We start from the raw sequence: 18,444 nt of genomic DNA on the forward strand, positions 1-18,444 counted from the left end.
CCCGGCCCCGGCCCCGCCGCTCCCTCCGCCGCCCGCGCCAGCGCCAGCGCCCTCGCCGCCCGCGCCATGCGGCGCGACTTCCGCCCGCGGCGCCGAGCGATGACACAACATCCGGGGGGCGGGGCGGGGCGGCTCGCTGGTTCCCATGGCGACCGGGGGCGCGCAGGAGTTGCGCGCAGGCCGGCGGGAGACGGAGCGGGAGCGGCGGGTGCGGAGGGGGAACGGGACGGCCAAGGGGCATTGGGGGGTCCGGGGTACCCGCGGCTCCGGCCGTGACCGCGCTCCCCGCCGTCTCCCTGTAGGTTCCAGACGACCCGCAGAGGCTGCGGGAGCTGCTGGAGCTCCGGCAGCGGCACCTGAGGTCCCGCATCGCCGCCTGCGAGGAGCTGACGGCGGCGATGGCCGCGCTGCGGGCGGCGCTGAGTTCCGGCCCGGCGGCGAGCAGCGCGAGGCCCTGAGGAGCCCCGGGAGCGGCGGCGGGACCGAGGATGGGCCTCGCGGAAGGGACGGAGGGGCGCGATCGCTTGGGGCTCCGGGAACGCCCGGTCGGTACCGAGGGAACACAGGGACCGGTGACGACGGCACCGCCGGGCTCCCCCGCCGTGGCCTTGGATCTCGCTTGGTCTCCCTGCGCTTGTGCTTTATCCCATTAAATTTACACTTCAAAATAAAGTGAGAGGGGCTTGGTTTGTATCTCCCCACACCCTCGCCGTCTGCTCGTAAGGAGGAGGCACAGCCGCCCCCAGCGCCCGTGTGTTCCACAGGTTGATTCTTCCCTGGCTGCTCTGGGATCAGGACCAACCCGAGCCGACGCTGGAGAGGCTGCAGAGGCACAAACCCTGTGTTGTTCTAAGGCCCCTGCTCAACTCCTGCCGAGAGCCAGTCCTGGAGTCAGGCATGACCTGAGCACGAACCAGCTACGGGACGAGGTTGGAGGTTTGGGGTGGGAGATGCCCCGGTTCTGGGTTTCAACTCTCACCTACACCCCACGGCACCAGAGTGGCGAAATTGGGCCAGTGATGGGAGAGGGAGTAGGGTGAAAAGGCAAATGCCACCTTTCAAGGTTGGAATTCGTCTTCCTAAGGGGACAGGGCAGGACGCTCACACTCCTCTGCCACAGAATACTCTCAGGAAAAACTATTATAACACAATGTTTAAATAAGCATTTAATTAGGATTCCATTAGTATTAATATTGCTTTCAATTCCAAAAAGGTTAATTTCCACTTCTTTGCAGATATTTCAAAGTACAATATTAACTTCATACAAAATGAGCAATTAAGCAAACACCATTATTTCACATTCTTCAAAAAATACAAATGCATATTTACTCTTTTGGGTTTTGGAGATGCTCTTCCTTTGGAAGTACTGTACCTGTAACTAACATCTTCACATTGCTCAATGTAAGCACATTTGTTCCCATGTTTCAGAGTTAAATAAATTCCTTTATTACCATACACACATTCTTGAGAAACTGGGGTTTAGTTCAGCCGTCTCCAAAGCCCCAGGCAGTGCAGCCCCCCCAGTCCCGACAGCTCCGCTGGAGCTGCCCCCGGTGTGGAGCCAGGCTGGGGTTTGCCAGCGCTCGGCTGGGTGAGGCAGAACAGAGCAGGGTCAGCCCGAGCAGCAGGAGGACAACAGAGTCACAAACCAGAAACACCAGCGACTGCAACTACAGCACTGCAAGCACACCCTCAAGTCTGCTGGAAAAGGTCATGTGAAAAAAATCTTTAAGAAAAAGTAGAAACTGCATTTATTTGAGGAAGTGTACACTCCATAATGAACCAAATTTTGGCCAGCTTGCACACCACTGCAGCATGGTGTGGGGTTTCACCTAGTTCCAAAAACACACACACTCAGACTATGTACACTACTACATAAATATCCAGTTTAATTTGCATTTCTCAGTGCAGACACAGAATCCACCTTCTAGAACATGTGATAGATATCAAGATAAGACACAAAAAAGTTAAAAGTTCAGCCCTGTCCATGAGAATTGACTACAGATAACATTTATAAAAATTTGACATTGCTTCCAAAATATGTTACGGAAAAAATAGTATACAATTAAAAACTCTGCAGTCAGAAATTCAGGGGTTTATTAAAGACATGCTCTTCTTTTTTGCCTTACAATCCAAACTGACTCCAACAGTTCTGCCCAGCTAGCTCACATAACTCCTGCCAAGAACTTTTCACCCACAGATCTCAAATCATTTCACAGAGACAACACCCTGTCCTTGTTCCATGGGGAGGATCTGAGGCACGGCGAGGTTCTGTGCCTTGCCCGGTGTCTCCCAGCCAGCGGTGGAAGCGAGAACGTGACACCAGATCTCATCTCCTCTGCCCCACTGACTCGGCTGCCTCAGCTCAGGAACCAACCCAGGAACAGCTGCACATCTCCAATCATCTCCAAGGACAGCTACCCTCAGCTCAGCTCTCCCTGCAGCTCTACACCAAGGGCCTGGCTGGCTCCAGCTCTGAACCCAGTTTATCTTGGAGTAGGAGTGCTGTAAACAGTTCACAGCATTGATGCAGATCAAGGACAATGTTGTGGATGGCTACGGCCACCCCCAAGAAATAAGGCAGTAACAGGACATCAGAAACCATCTTGAAGACAATTTTCAAAGGTGCAACATGCCTGTTTGAGAGCAGCTTGTCACTTGTGTTCCCACGCGGGTGACAGAACGAGGACAGGGGAAGAAGGACACACATCAAGAGACACAGCATGTCCAACAGGGTGACAAGCAGCCCCCAGAAAGTGTGAGAGAAAAGGCTGCTGAAGCACAGTGCTCTCAGAGGGTTATTTGCATAGATTGGACGTTTGCTAACAATGCATAATTTGTCTGGGGCATGGGGGAAGGGCAGCACAACACCCACCACACCTGTTCTGTCAGACAGACACACGGACCACACGGGACAAGGATCTTTAGCTACAGGTATTGCACTAAGTTAAGTGCTCATCTTTGCACACCCCTGTTAACTTTTACTCAGAGCAAAAATAAACTTTGTGAAAGTATATACAAAAGAAATTGCAGCAATTGGGTTAAAGATAAAATAACCTAAAGTGCATTTTAGATACCAGTATGAGGTTCTGCAAACTTGTCTTCCTGGGTACACTCAGCATTACACAAGTGTCCAACTCGTACTTTGTTCCATGTACTTCAGTACCAGCATTCAATCAGTGCTGATTCTCTCCCCCTGACCCCCCCTACAAACCTACAAGCACAAAAAGCAATTTCTCCAGCCTTCAGCTGCATGCCAGGTCTGCTCGTTTGGGTCCTTTACTTGGTGACCAGAGCTACCAAAGTCAGTAACTTGACCCCCTCTACATGTTTAGGCTTCTACACTCATCTAGAAACTACAAGTGACCAAGTAAACCCCCACTAGCACAAAACAAGTGACCTAGAGCAGCGCAGTTTTGCTCTCTGATAATTGAAAGGGTTCATGCAGACTTTGTGGAGGCAGGCATGCTGTTCCCAGAGGCTCCAGCACATGAACTCTTTTCTGGGAATCCAACATCTCACCAGATCTGTAAGGGCAGAAACTCTCCCTTTAATAAACCATATAATAGTGAATATGCTAAATGCTGGGGCAGCAAGGAAAGGACAGGAAAATCCCTGGCCTTGCAGAATCTCAGAGCTTTGCTGCAGCTACCCTTTGATCTCCTCCCATCCCAGCATGGCACAGACTGCCCTGGAGCAGAGTCTGATCACACAGCACTGGAGTTGATGCAAATGTGAAAACATCTCAGACACACGCAACACAAACACTCTGGAAAGCAGATGAATGATAAACAACAAAAGCACACACCTGTAAAACACAGTGGATGCACAGCCCATGTGCTCACAGAATCACACACTCCTGCCTCAGTACAAGCTCTTACCAGTCCACCTGAATTGCAGCCTGCCTGATGCACATATAAGGGGGCAATGGCAAACCCAGTGCACCAAAGAATCAACAGGACATAGTGCTTTTCCTGGAACACATTAAACAAACCCAGTAGCTGTGAAGAGAAACAGCAGATCGACCCTGGACACTGCTGCCCATCACCACGGCTCCACATTGAGCCTCCCAGTTCAGAGACTTTGGTAGTTTCTTCTACTCATTTCAGTCACAAAAAAAATTCTGAAGATGCTCTCTGGTCCAACCAGAAGCATGTTTTAGGTTGACTGAGTCATAAGTAGCAAAAGTTAAAAAAGCCTCCCTGAAGGCTGTGAAGGCTCAGAAGCAGTTGCTAAATTGCCCAGCTGTCACAGTGCAGGCCACATCTGGGACCCTTGTCCCCATAAGAGGTTCCACAACTCCAGGGGAATCTTCACACTCCTGCATCAGCAGCCTCCCACAGGCACACATCCACACCCACTCACACTCAAACACCACAGCTGCACTTTGCCAAAGAAAATGCCCGAGGCCACAGTGAGAGGCACCAGAGGGACCTCCAAGCAGCTCCAGGCAGTGCTCAATCCCCTCCCAAATGGAGCTCTATGCAGAATAGCTGGCAGGAGACTCCTCTGTGAGGACAGTCCTAGCCATGGAGGCTTGGGACTATTTTGTTTGTGTTTGAAGCAGTTCTTGCTGCCATGCAACCCAACTGCAGCACAAAATGAAGCTGTAGGAGAAAAGCAAAGGGGCTACCACCTTGCTGCCCTCCAAGGATTGCCATTACAGGAACAAAACAAGAAATGCTTTGTTAACCTGTTTTGTGGATTCCAAACCCTGTTGCTGCAGGACTTGCAGCCCTGCTATACAACAGCCCTGCACAGCCCTGCCACACACCCAGAGGAAACAACACCAGCATGTGTGCTGCCCTCAAGTTCATCCCTGCAACTGTCAACACCGAGCTCTCTGCCCTGGCACAGACGTAGGCGTGTCCCAGGCACGGAGCATTCCTGGCACAACCATCTGCCCTCACAGGACACTGTTTTTCCCTTCTGCACTTGACTGAAAGCAAGCTGTCCAAGAAGGGAAGACCAGTTCCCTTCAGTCCCTTTCCATCCATGGCTGGGCAGCGCATTCTCAAGGGAACAGCATGAGAGGTCGCTGAAGCCAGTCTCAGTGTTGGTCAGGCTACACTGAGCATGTCACAGGAGGGTTAAACACCTGCTGATCACCAGGCAGTACTCACAGGGTTCTCCCCTCCTTGGAGGTACAGACAACAGCTCTGATCAAACATAAAAAGTGAAAAGATCTCTATCCACTACAGTTTGCATTTCTAAACTGAGTGCAGGGACACTCCCTACTAATTGGCTTTAGTCAATATCTTTGTATCTCACTAATGACAACACTGTAAACTGAATAAAGACTATTTAATATTCTTTCCTTTAACACAAGAAGACTGACAGCCAAAGCCAGAAAGATGGATAAAAACTATAAAATTACATCTTTCAAAATAATGCAGCATAAATAAACCATTTAGAATGAGACTGCATTTATTGCAACATTACAGGCTTTTTGGTGGAAGGGGGGGGGGTTTGGATTTGATTTACCCTGAGTGGTTAGAATATAGACTCTCAGTTTGATATGAAAAACTACTCTGCTGCGTAACATCTTTTAGTCAAGAAATAGCCCCGTGCACAAAAAGCTGGCATTGCAGTAGGCTGGAGGCAGAGTCAGGCAGAAATTATATAGCACACAGGAAAAAAAAGAAGCATGTATGGACAACTGAAGGACAGACTCACTGAATTCAAATTCAAATTCTGAATTTATGTTGAATCTTTCTGAAAATTTTCGTAAGAGTTGTTCTTCACAAAAGATGAGAGTAACCAGCAAAGGCACCATGCTCCCAATTCAACAGTCCCAGGGTTAGGATGATGACTTGTTGCTGAACAGAGCCTAAGAAATCGAAAGAGCAGCAGGCACCAACCTGACCACACCTGGGACTCACTGTACCCTTCGGAGAGGCCAAGAAAACAGATTCTGGAGCCAGAGCCAGCAGCGGCTCTGACTGTGCTTCCATGTTGTGACACAATGTCTGCAACACACTTGAGTCCTAGTGGAATTAAATGAACAGATCTATCAGGGGCACAAGGTACTTGTGCCCTGCTGAAATAACCCCCCCCCAAAGCTCCTGGAGGCTTTATTAAGAGCATTAGTATACAGCAAAACCAGGCACAGTGCTCACCACATGCTCCTCATCAGGTATGTGACAATCGCATCCAAATCACACTGCAGATAAATCCTCTCCTACAGCTATGCCATTTCCTTCCCCCGCAGCCTCCTTTCCTGGGCTCCCCTTTAGTGCATGGTTAGTACAGACATGACAGACAGGAGAAAATTAGAGACCCAAGAAGTTGTAACAAAGACCCACTTGCTGCCAGTACCTTAATCCCAAACATAAGTGATGTGCAATTGGAGACAAAGTAACCCCCCTTTTGCTTTTAAAAATCTTTTTGCACACAAGTAACCTTAATTTCTGTGTTCACATATGACAAGCAAAAGTGACAGACAGTGCAGCCAAAACAGTTCATATATAACTTAGCTATTTCTTTTTTTTTTTTTACCTTTTCTTTTTTAGATAGAATATCAAAGGTGGATGTACCTGGGACGTGACTAAGATGACATCTGTGAAGCAGAAATAAGCCACAAAATTTCCAAAGAGGAAGGAATAAGAATCGATCCTTCAGTTTCTGCTTCTAAGGAGAAGGTTTTATACCCTCCAGGTGCAAAGGAAAATCTGGAACATCTTCACTTAGAGAAGCTGCTACTCAAACCAATTTCTTCCTCACCCTGCAGTAGTGCTTCGATTGGAATTATATTAGATGGGGTTTCAGGACTTTGGAGGGACAGGAAGTCCGATACATCCATGGCACTTAATGTTTCAGTCTGGGAGTCTGAAGGGTTAACTATCTGACTGCTCTGCCCACAAGAAGGAGAAGCAGAGGAGGAAGGAAAGGTCTGAGGCTGCAGCTGGGGAGCTGGCTGCTCCAAAGCTTTTGAATCAGGTGAAGAACATTCCTTCTTAACGGTGGTGGTGGCTTTGTCCTTGGCAGAGTCTCGGCAGGCACACTGGCACTGGCAGGCCTCCTCCTGCTTTATAATAATAACAGGAACGCTGAGACCAATCTGCTGAACAGGGTTTCCTGAAGGTGAAAGAAAAACAAAACACAATGGAGCTACATAATTTCACAGCAGGGAGAGAGAAATTAGCCTTGTTAAATTAGTTCATCATCATGCTTACCTGTGCTACCAGCTACTGGTAATGCAGTGGTAAAAAACACCTTTTCTACTACTTTTGGAACTTGTGGCTTTAAAGAAAAAAAACAAACAAACAAGAAAAAAGTGTGAATTGACTCCAATCAAATTTCTATTGCTCAAATTCTAAACAGCTATACACATATTCCAAAAAGACACACAGGAAAACTGGGCTCAAAGTATTGTTTCAGTGGTCCTAGAGACTGGGCATAATATCCCCTGCATTATTTGTTGGCTAACTCAGCTTGTGGGTTTTGACAATTCAATGACTGAATTCTTAAACACTGCTGTGTGTGGTCCCACTGCCTGTACCTGCAGCCACTCACTCGTGTCCACCTGCAGCTGAGAGCCTAAAGTGGCACCAATATTGTCAAAGAGAAAACTCCTGAAGCTTCAGCTATCCAGATTCAATGGAAAACCACAAACATTCTCTTTTCAAAAAAACTCTTTTCATTATCAGTCTAAATTAGGCAGAGAGAAAGATTACAAAATGCCTAAACACAGCCTTTACAAGTCTTTTGTGCTTCTATGCATTAAAAGTAATAGATTAAGGCCCACGTATATCCTCAGGCCTGGTGGTGCCATCCTGGATAAACACACTGATACCTGCTGGCAGAAGTCCACCACTGGTGGAAAGAAGAAAGCAACATCTTTCTGCACCCTGGATTTCTCTGTGCTGTATTTACTTCCCTGTCTATTCCAGGGGCTGCACTGGTGACATGTATACACACTAAAATGACAAGCATTATACCACACTACATCCTGGGGTTTATCTTACAGGTTCAACTCCCTCCCTTTTCAAAAGCAAGGGCTTTAGGAGGAATGGTTCAAGCTGTTCCAAAGCCTGTACTGGATGTACTGACCATTTGTTCTTGGCTTTGTGGGGAACCAGTGGCACCATTTAAGATCCATTGTAAGTTCTGCTCTCCCATGACAATGCTGGACTGCAGAATGGCGGTGCTCGGAGAAGGAGTAATGGTTATAGTGGGGTTACTGGTCAAAACAGGGTTTGCACCAACAGGCACAGTCTGAACTACAGCTGGCAGGGGATCAGCGGCACTCGGGGCTGTCGGGGCAGGAGCCCCAGCAACCACTGGCAGTCCCTGTACAATGGGCTGCGGTGGCGGCTGGGTGTGCTGCAGGAAGTCTTGGTGACTGGCTGCAAATGGTGTGCTGCGAGGAACAGGCACTTCTGGGGATTGTAAAACAGTTGCAGGATTCCCAAACGCAGCTGGCTGTGAGCTGGGTGCTATGGAAGAGGGAGCAGCAGGTGCTGCTGAGGCTTGCAGTGCTGCCTGCGCAGGCTCAGGGAGGCCAAGCTGCAGGACCAGGGGGAGGGACAATGAGGTTGCGTCTCCTGCTGGGGGCGGGAGTGCAGCAACCGAGTCCGTGTCGCCATTAAACCCTTCAATCAAGGCAGCTGCTGAAAAAGAAACAGAAAAAATGTATCAGTTCTCATTAGGTCTGAATAAACTGCTTTTTCAATGAACTTACCAGCTAGCTGATGGATTTTTGCCAAGTAAAGCATTACCACATTCCTAACTTCAGACTAGTGCTCAAAAACAACCCTAGGCAGTGAAATCTAAAAGTAGCTGCAAATTCAGGAAGTTGGTAACACTGGGCTCTACACTGAGCCTGATCAGGCTCATCAGCTCTCTCTAATAAGCCTTTTATCAGCCAGGTTGTGCAGCAACTTCAAGAGAGAACCTTGAAAACAGGATGATGTGGACTGCTTGAGAGCTCCAATGGCAGTACTGCAGGACAGTGTGCTGGGTCACCTCCCCTCTCACTGAGTGTCACATGGTCTGTGCACACCATGCATCCCAACATCAATGAATTTCAACACTGAAGGTAAAGTTCTTTTTGCTTCTTAGGAGTTACGTTGGGCATTAAGCTTCAGTCTGAAATGCTGAACTCAGTACATGCATGCAGAGCTGTCACAAAGTTGTCTTTAATAGCAGTGCAGATACAACTGGTACCTGTCTGCTGAGAGTCATCCTGATTTGTAGTGTGGTCTGGGCTCTGAAACATAGACTCAAAGATGCTTGCTGGTGAGATTGTGCTGAGGTCCTGTCCATGAGTCTGACAAACAGAAAACAAAGAGGAAGACATCAGACAGTGCTCTCAGGTATCAAACTGCACAAACTGCACAAACCCCAGTCAAGCAGCGTGTGCATGTCAGAAACCTCCTCCAATGAACCAGCCACCTTCAGGAATGGCAACATATATTACTTATATGCTTAGTTTTATTACCGGTAATCAAATTTACCAACATAATGAGCAAATTCCTACAAAAATAAGTAACTTCTTCAAAAGTAAAATATATTCCTCTGCATCCATACTTTGTTTAACCCTTATTTCTTGCAGTACTCAGTCAGAAACAGAAACAGACATTAATGCTTGCAGAACCTTTTCTGGAGCAGAAAAAAGGAGCTCCATATAGACTATATCCTGGACTATGCAATTCTAGTCACCCACACTGCTCGAAGAGCAGAATATATACAAAAGCTGCGCCCTGCTCCCGGCACCACAGCACAAAGAACAACACAGTCTCCTCAGCATCTAATTTTCCTCTATGTAAAATTTAAGCTCAGTCAACACTTATCAAGAAGCAACAACATTGTTATTGTAAAATCAGATGCAGAGCCTTCAACAGCAGGTTGAACTAAGCACTACACATTTTGGAGGACAAAATCAAAACTCCAATGAGGATGAGGCAATTCCAGGACAGTAACTCACTGGATTAGAGCTCTCCCGCAATTCTGAATCTGTTGATATGAGGCTTAAATCACTAAGACAAAGTGAGTGACTTGTATCCTGTAAAAAAGAAAAACAATTTGAATTATATATTAAAAGAATAACGTCATAAATGTTTTAAATGACCTTTTAGAGTCCACACTCTGCTTATATGGGACCCAGGTCTCAGTTCTAAAATCAAAGGAGCAAGATTTTTAAGCAAAGGATATTTAGTAGCTATCAAGGATTCTTAACATCTCTGTCAAAGTACTTCCACAAAGTCATATAAACCCAGAATTTTAAATTAGCATAGGAACAAATCAACTTTTAGAAAATTAAAAAATTAAACCTTCACAGTTAGTGTTTTTAGTTGGTATCTATTTTACTTCACATGTTTATCCCACAGTAGTGATTCCGACTGAAGCACACACAAAGAAAGCAGCCTGATGGATACAACTGCCCACATGCACACGTGGCAAAGTGAGCACTTACAACTCCCTGTGAAAATCCCAGTCTTAAATGTTACACCTTAAGAACAAGCTGCAAACCAAATGATTTCTTCCCCAAGGTATGGTTGGGGAGCATTAGGCAGAAGTGCTACTAACCTCAGACACATTGTTATTGGGAAGTGCATTATAGGTATGTCCCTTCTCATGACCTTTCATGTGACTCTTGAGACTGTACTGGGTACTGAAAGTCTTCTCACAACCATTGCTGGGACAGAAGAAGGGTTTCTCCCCTAGAGGCAGCACAAAACACATTTAACAGACTTAAAAACATACTATCAGACACACACTTTTAAAGCACATGGGAGAGCAGTATTTCATACAAACAAGATGTTTAATGCCCCTTCATGCATTCACTATTCCTGGGAGTCCCGCAGGTGAATGCTTCCATTTCACCATGGGAACTGACACACAACACAATATTTCATTGTTATGCATCATTACTGATACATTTGTGAAAACACATTCATTGAATTCAAGACCGGTCAAGCATAAATATAACTGCGTAAATGGAAAATGTGGACTGGCTCGACGTAGGTGCAGGAGTTTGCACTTGGCCTTTTTAAACTCATGAGGCTCACAGGGGCACACTCCTCCAGCCTGCAAAGGTCTCTCTGGATGCCATCCCCTCCCTCACATGTGTTGCCTGAGCCACTCAGCTTGGTGTCACTCCCATATCACATGTAACTAAGTTCACATTAGGATTCTGAGAGTTAGTATAAACTACATAAGCTCAATTAAAGAAAATTTTGAAAAAACCCCATAGAACTTACCAGTATGTGTTCTAACATGTGTTTTGAGGTGGTGGCTTGCAGCAAAAGCCTTCCCACAGCCATCATGCTCACACCTGAATGAGGCATCACAGGAAAGTCAGCATCAGCCCCCTTCGATGCATTAGCTACAACCTTAGATCATGCTTTGCAATAGTCCCAGGACTCTAAAAAGCACGCCCAAAGCTAAGCTCTGTTAGCAACCAGATATCTCCCAGAAGCTGCTGTGCATGCTACACAGATCGCAGCAGGGCTCTGAGTAGGACTTTAAAATCCAAGCACGAAGGCAGTATTAGGCAGTATTTGGGGGAGCCTCCTTCATGGAATACACATTGCATCCCAGCAGAGAGCAGCAATGTGTTTTAAAAGATGCTCATCGTGGCACAGGTTTACGTTTTAAAAAATACCTTGACTGTTCTTGTCTTTTAGGACAATCACTGCACCCTCTGTTAAAGGCTGCTGTGGGAGCTCAAGAACAAACATGCTCCAACGCCAGCCAGCCACGTTCACTTATTTCTCAGGAGAACACCATTCCATTCAGAGCAATAACAGCTGCTTTTTGGCACAGGTGCCTCATTACCTGAGCCACAGAAGCCAGAACTGCCACCCAGCAACTCACCGAAATGGCTTTTCTCCTGTGTGTGTTCGAATGTGCTTCCTCAGGTCACTGTGCGTTGTGAAGTATTTGCTGCAGCCTTCTGATTCACAGTTAAATGTTTTCCCTGTGTGAAGCCTTTGATGTGCTTTCAACCTAAAAAACATGCCAAAAAAATCCCTCTTAGAACTGGCAGGGTAAGAAAGCCCTGGCCTGAGGCAAGCAAGCCATTTCTTTCAAATGTGCAGGACAGGATCAAAGGCTTAACATATCCTGAGCAGAAGGTAATGAGCTCATGAAACTGCTGTCAGTTCCAAAGTCCTCCAACAAGTCCGAGAGACGCTTGTGCTTATTCACCACCTTCAATGCTATTGGAATATTAAGAAGTTAAGCATGTCACCACAGTTCTGTCATCCTACCCTGTGGACAGCATTGCCACACTTGAGGGGTGTACACAGAAGAAGCAAAACAATTGTATTCAAACACAAACACAAAGTAGATGCAACTTGCAGAACAGCAACAGCCATACCTACAAGAAAACTCGCCAGAGCCATCCCACGTATACAGTGGTGAGCACCTTCTCACCTGTACAGTGTATTGAACGCCTTCTCACAGCCCTGCACATCGCACTCAAATGGTTTCTCCTTGGTATGCACCCGCACATGGATTTTGAGGCTGTAGGAGGTGAGGAAGGCCTTGCCACAGCCCTCCTGGTTGCAGACGAACGTGTACTCCCCACGGTGGGTTTTCTGGTGCGTGCGCAGGTTGCCAGCGGTGCTGTAGGTGCGGGGACAGCCCTCGAAGGTGCACTGGTAGCGCTTAACCTAAGGGACAAAATGCTGCCTGCTTAATAACTTTTAATCATTTCTAGAATCCAGACTGGGTAGAACTGCAGTCAGACATCAAAGACAATGCAACAGATTTTGACCCCAAAGCCCCCAAAAAAATTTACTGCCGCTTAATTCTCTGACAACATTTCTGCTGCACTCTGAAAGGAAGGAGTGGCACATGAGAAAGCAGTTGGCCTTGCAGAACAGGAGTCTAACAGAAGGGGAAAAAGGAAAAACATAATCCGAAATTTTTCTAGCTAAAAATCTGATAAAACAGTTGGAAAGAACATTGAGGAGCCATTAAACTGATGCTTTGAGAGGCCTCCTAAAAACAGAGACTAGACAGGAGTAAGGGAATAAAGGCAGGTATTTATTTGAAAAGCCTTCAAAGGTACCCCTGGGGAGCCAGAGGCCACTGCCAAGATGGACCCCAAGGTGGACGGCAGGGCACGAGTTCTTCACACTTTTATAGGTTTGGTTCATTTGCACAGCAGGGTCAATTCTCCAATTAAAGCTTCAGTTTAATGATGTAATTCCCCTCAGCTTGCCCCCCTTTAGAGGCTTTTGGCTTATACTTTTTGGGTCTAGGACGGTCTGGGTGTCCTTGAAGAGCAGGCCCGGAGAGGCTTTGTTATGTCTACCTAGCACGAGAGAACAGAAATTAACAGGCTACAAGAAACTTCAGAGTTACACACTGGGCAGTGCAGGATTTGAAAAATATAAAAGTTAAAACCTAAGGCATCAAAACCTGTCCACTACCCACATGTGTAGCACCTGCACTTCAGTCCAATGCTTCTAGCAGAGCTACTTATTTGTGGAGCAGGGAGACAAAGGAAAATGCAGTCACAACGCTCAAATTCACTGCCCTGTGTGCTGAATTCCCATCAACACCTTGAGCGAAATAGTTTTTACCATCTCCCATGGTCTAACCACCAGTCCATTCATTACTTCACTTTATCCCAAAGCAGCCTTCATTGAGCCTTGCTCTTTCCTTCTGTGGTTACTGAAACAGCCAGTGCCTGAAGTGTAATGGATCACATCAGGTTACAAGGACACCCAAATACAGGTGTCACAGATTTCTCAGTAAGCCATCGAGATCCCTAGGACAATTTCACATGGAATTAGATTTGGTACCTTCCCCACTTCTGCAACAGGCACAAGGGATCGTTTAGAAGCTTCCAGTGTGCAAGTGGTAACACCTAATGAAATCTCATCCTCTCTTGTGAAGCACAAGGAATACACCACCTAATCTGCCTGAATAAAGTTATCCTCCACCATTAACTACCAAACTGATGACTTTCATTTGACTGTCACAGTTCAGAAACCTCAACACCTAAAGATGATTGAAGAGCCCAAGAGAGGACTTGGCAAGTCACACCAGCTATAAATCAGGTTCTAGACAGTTCTCCATAACAAAAGAGAAATAGTTTCTTGGTTACTTCCAACCTGCTTTGCAGGGGAAAAAGCTGCCAGCAGGGCCTCTTTAAGAAAATTCTATAAAGTTGAGTGATCTTTTGTGTATCTCAATCTATGGTCTCTTGTTGCTCCCACAACAGGCTAGCATTCACCTTCGCCTGGCCTCAATAAAACCTTCCTATTTGGAGAACATTAAAGCATGTGAGACATACAAGAAACCTTTACACAGAGCACAGAAATACCATAATATGCTGGGTTTGGCTGTGGTAGAGTTCATCTTCACACATATGGGGCATGTTCTGGATTTGTGCTCAACACAGGGCCGATGATATAGAGACGGATTTTTTTACTGCTTCTCATTCTGCCCCACCAGTAAGGGGCTAAGGGTACACAGGGAGTGGGGAGGGGACACGGCTGGGACAGCTGACCCTGACTGATCCAGGGATATCCCAGACCATGTGATGTCATGTTCAGTATAGAGAGCTGGGGAAGGATGAGGAAGGGGAAACATTTTGTGTTCCCCAGTCTCTGTTAGGCCTGCTGGAGCCCAGCTGTCCTGGGCATGGCTGAGCTTCTGCCTGCCAGGGGAAGCAGGGAATTCATCCCTTCACATTTTCAACTAGTCACTCAGCATTCTCAGAGAAGGAAACAGTAATTTCACTCTAAAGCAATTTGCCCTTAATTTACAGTTCAAATCAGGCAGAAGTTACCACTAAATGCCCAAGAATTACAGCATGGTTACAATGCAGTTAGGAAGTTTGGTTGTGCTGAGCCAGCCACAATGTGGGAGCACAGACCAGTAACACACCAACATCAGAAAGTACATTTTATTACATGAGGAGGGTACCTCATCCTCCCCTGGGGTCAGCAGATCCAGTACAATTCGCGTATCAGTGCTGAAGTAAATGTTCCCTGTTACAGCTTTAAGGCAGTTGGAAATTAACACTTTACAGAACATTCTCCCCAATAATTCCCATGGTACACAAGGGATCTGACACAGGCAGGAACTACCTGAAAATGAAGGGAGGGTTCTGTAAAGCTTTCTAGGTGTTTACATGTAGGTCTAGAAGAAAAAGGACACTATTAATTACAGATTAAGCTGTTTGGTTCCCAGCTGTCACTGCCTATGTGTAAGGGAGGGTGGCAGTAGCAACATCAGTTTAATGGCCTGAACTCTTAACAATCGTCTTGCAGTGCTCCGTTCCCTCTAAAGGCCAAATAAAGGTCAAATCTTTATTTCACAAATCCTTCTGAGCACACCACAGACAGCAGCAATAACACCACCACATTTTGAGCAAAACAAATCTTTCTGTGAAGCATCACAGCGTTTAATTCCCTTTTCACATCAGCACATCAACACACTGCACATTGCTCATACACACAAACAGCACTGCTTATATACACAAAACCATCAACCATCAGAGACTGATTTGAAAGCCTCACAGGTACAGCAGCAAGAGCTCCAGGCTGCCACAGCACCCAAGCACAACAGAAAACAAACAAGGCAGCAGAGGCGAAGCCCCAGACAGGCAGGACAGGGCCCAGGTGCTTCGAGACTGTGAGCTGCTGCCTCTGCCAGGGGGACGCTGGAAGAGCCGTAATCCAGCACTTACCTCAGAAACGGGAACTCATTGTGCAATAGCCAACAGGGCTGGAGGAAGCGGAGCCTCACACCCTGGTTCAAAGTCTAAAGTAACTGCTCCGTTTGCCTTTAACTCCTCCTGAGCTTACAATATTCCCCCTAAATGGCTAATTTTTCTGTGTCATCACTGAACAAAGAATAACTGAATTTGAAATACTGTAATCATGTTTGTTCTTACCAACACAATTACAGTGAGAGACATACAATAGAACAAAAAAAAGCCAAACGTCACTAAAGTGCAAAAACCCCTTTTTAGCTTCATAAATGCCTTAAGACTGACTTGAAAATTTAAGACTTTAAAACCGTTATCTCAAGTGTTAAAACTGCTGCAGATATTTTGGAAGTACCAAAGAATGGAGTTGCTGATTTTCAGAGATAAGCCAGATGTTTGGGAGCTTTAGAACTTTCCTTTCCCCACCTCCAGACAACTTATCAGACCTTTGAAACAGCAGGCAAAAAGGCATTTCACAAGATAGAAGTTTCACACGTGCTCAGGTCTCAGTGCCGCTGCTTTCACATTATGGTATCATTGCCCTCTACTCTGGGATATTAATTCCAGAAATGGAAAATAAATTCATATAAAGGATTTCATTAGGAAATTCCACATCTCACAAGCCTTCTCTAAAAAGCAAGGATGAAAAAATAAAGGCGCCCTTTCCAGTTTAATTGCACGTGCAGCCATTGACCCTGTTTAGCTCCCACCCACTGCTCTGGGAGCGGCTCAGGGTCCCACAAAGAAGAGAGAAAGTACATACATGACTGACTGAAAAAGTGAATTACTTCAGCAGGTACAGGCTGCAGCAGCTGCTAACATGAGTAACTGACAAAAGGAGACTCAAACAGGCTCACTGAACACACCTTAGTCCAGAAGTTGCCCAGCTGCAGAGATGACACCCCGCTCCCCCCCCCCCCCAGCCATGATGGTGACAGTTCTCTGCCAAGGGACAGGATTTAGTGTCACAGCCAGGGCTCAGGGCTGCAGCGCTCTCCCTCTCAGTTACACAAGTAGTTGATGCTGCTACTGCTGACACTGGTGCAGACACTTGGACTCATCACCCCTCACATAACTCAGGAGGGCCAAAAAAAGAGCACTAAGCTGTCCCTGAGCTGGTGTCACAGTCAACTTCCCTTTGCTCTTGCACCCAAGAAGAAGAGGCCCAGGACAAGCCCTCACCACCGTGTGTCCAGATAGAATTCACCAGGGAAACAGAATTAAGAGTAAACTCCTTAATTTTAACCATGCAGGCTGACCTGAGCTTTCAAAATACATCAAATAGCAGCTTAAAGCTTCCCTCTTCTCTCACATTTTCTCTGTGACACAATAAAACTACAAGTAATTTAAAGTTTGGCATCTCCAGCTCCCAGCAGTGGCCTGGACCTTAACTGTGACCTGAATGTGCTTTTCTTGAGAATGTGGCCAATCCCAGAGTTAACAGCTCAGGTTTTCAGCTACCTCTGAACTCACAGAATAATGACCCAACCAGAAGAAAACCAGAAGATTGCTAAAATTACACACGTCACTGCCACAAACATGTGGCAGTGCCACACCCTCCTGCCATCCAGTGCCACAAAGTGCCTTCTGGCAGGCTCCTAGGGCAGCAGGTGGTGTCAGAGGGAAAAGGGATGCTCCTGGCAGCTCTGCTGGGACTTGGTTCTCCCCAGCACACAGCGAAGCTGGAGGTGAGGAGAGCAGATTTAGTGGAGGGCAATTCACTACGTTACACAAAACCCCTGGAAAACAAGCAAAACTACTGCACATCTCCTGAAAAACAGCCTTGGCAAAGCACATTTTCAATGCCTTTAAGGTCAGAAGAGTGCATAAAACCCACAATCACGTTTAGCTACTCACTTCCTTACGCTTGGTTTCTGGGCACTCAGACTGCAAAGTGAGCGTTGCTCCTTCGATGTTTCTTGGCATGGGAGTTGAACCAGGATTTATTGTTAGATGAATCTGATCTGGAGAAATAATATGTTGCACATAACCCTGTGACATTCCTTCATGATCTGCTATTAAATGAAATCCTTCTTCATGACCCTCTGGTAAAAAAGGCAAGTGATCACCACACTGTCCTTCATCCTCCTCATCTTCCAGCACACTGTGGTCCTGCTCTATGAGCACAGTTGTCCTGTCATAGACCGTCCCGGACGAGGAGGACACCAGCCCGTTTTTGTCAGCAAACCTCATCATATTGTCATCTTGGGCTAAGTCGTCTTCCTCCACTTCATAGTAGATGACGTTGCCCTCGGGGCTATTCTCGCCCATGGCTCCGCGCCTCTCACCGCGCTACCGGGAGCTCCGGCCGGAACGGCTCATCTGCAACACAAGGACGGGCGGGGGGGTCAGGCGGCTCGGCCGGGCCCGGGCCCCGCTCCACTCACAGGCCCAGCCCCAGGGCAGCCGGTGGCGGCGGGGCCGGGCCGGGCCGAGCGCCGCGGTCCCGCCCCGAGCGCGGCACTACCCCCGCCCGGCCCGGTCCCGCGGAGAGCCACTACTGGTGGCTGCACGAGCCTCACTGGTCTGCTATGGCCTGGCCTGGCCTGGCCTGGCCTGGTCTGGTCCGGCTCGGCTCGGCTCGGCCCGTCCTTCCTCCTTCCCCTGTCCCCCTCGCCCCCCCTCCCCCCCCCCGCTCACCGGGTGCCGGCGGCAGCTCCTTCCCCGCCCCAGCGGCACCATGATCGCCGCGACCCACTTCCGCTTCCGGCCGCGCGCGGCCCGCCGGGAGCACCGCGCCCGCCGCGGGAGCTCACGGGAGGAGGCGG

At 47.4% G+C, this 18,444-nt stretch overlaps 2 protein-coding genes and 1 long non-coding RNA gene across 4 annotated transcripts in view; 1 reads left to right on the top strand and 2 right to left on the bottom strand.

Moving 5' to 3' along the window:
• YRDC (yrdC N6-threonylcarbamoyltransferase domain containing) overlaps window positions 1-68 on the bottom strand; it is a 2,975-nt gene extending 2,907 nt beyond the window's left edge. The window contains exon 1 of the mRNA XM_042015369.1: window positions 18-68. Within this exon, the coding sequence (XP_041871303.1) occupies window positions 18-68 (51 nt within the window). The remainder of the gene's footprint in view (window positions 1-17) is intronic.
• A 52-nt stretch (window positions 69-120) lies between these two features.
• LOC121658660 lies at window positions 121-672 on the top strand. Its single transcript, XR_006014019.1, has 2 exons — window positions 121-208; window positions 303-672. It is a non-coding gene; the product is annotated as an uncharacterized LOC121658660 (long non-coding RNA).
• Window positions 673-1,140: 468 nt separating this feature from the next.
• Window positions 1,141-18,416, bottom strand: MTF1 (metal regulatory transcription factor 1). 2 transcript variants are annotated; one of them, XM_042015819.1, is made up of 11 exons: window positions 18,317-18,416; window positions 17,534-17,998; window positions 12,382-12,620; window positions 11,821-11,952; window positions 11,205-11,278; window positions 10,531-10,664; window positions 9,929-10,006; window positions 9,169-9,271; window positions 8,053-8,609; window positions 7,176-7,242; window positions 1,141-7,077 (listed from the first exon to the last, which is right to left on the bottom strand). In XM_042015819.1, the coding sequence occupies exons 2-11, from the start codon at window positions 17,945-17,947 to the stop codon at window positions 6,683-6,685; spliced, it is 2,193 nt and encodes a 730-aa protein (XP_041871753.1). In that variant the 5' UTR covers window positions 17,948-17,998; window positions 18,317-18,416; the 3' UTR covers window positions 1,141-6,682. The 2 variants fall into 2 exon arrangements, with proteins under 2 accessions (XP_041871753.1, XP_041871752.1); XM_042015818.1 differs by having other exon boundaries at window positions 8,053-8,612.
• Between the last annotated feature and the right edge of the window lie 28 nt (window positions 18,417-18,444).

Source organism: Corvus kubaryi, unplaced genomic scaffold, assembly GCF_017639235.1.
Source record: "Corvus kubaryi isolate FWS band 111438036 unplaced genomic scaffold, C.kubaryi_AGA036_p1.0 split3-37304, whole genome shotgun sequence".
NCBI classification, from domain to species: Eukaryota; Metazoa; Chordata; class Aves; order Passeriformes; family Corvidae; genus Corvus; species Corvus kubaryi.

Excerpts from the sequence above, each read along its gene's own strand:
- MTF1 (XM_042015818.1), bottom strand. The coding sequence starts at position 17,947 with ATGGGCGAGAATAGCCCCGAGGGCAACGTCATCTACTATGAAGTGGAG. Across the intron at positions 11,953-12,381 it reads GCGTTCAATACACTGTACAG|GTTGAAAGCACATCAAAGGC; the intron begins GTGAGAAGGTGC and ends CATGTTTTTTAG. Across the intron at positions 7,243-8,052 it reads CACAAAGCCAAGAACAAATG|CCACAAGTTCCAAAAGTAGT; the intron begins GTCAGTACATCC and ends TTTTCTTTAAAG.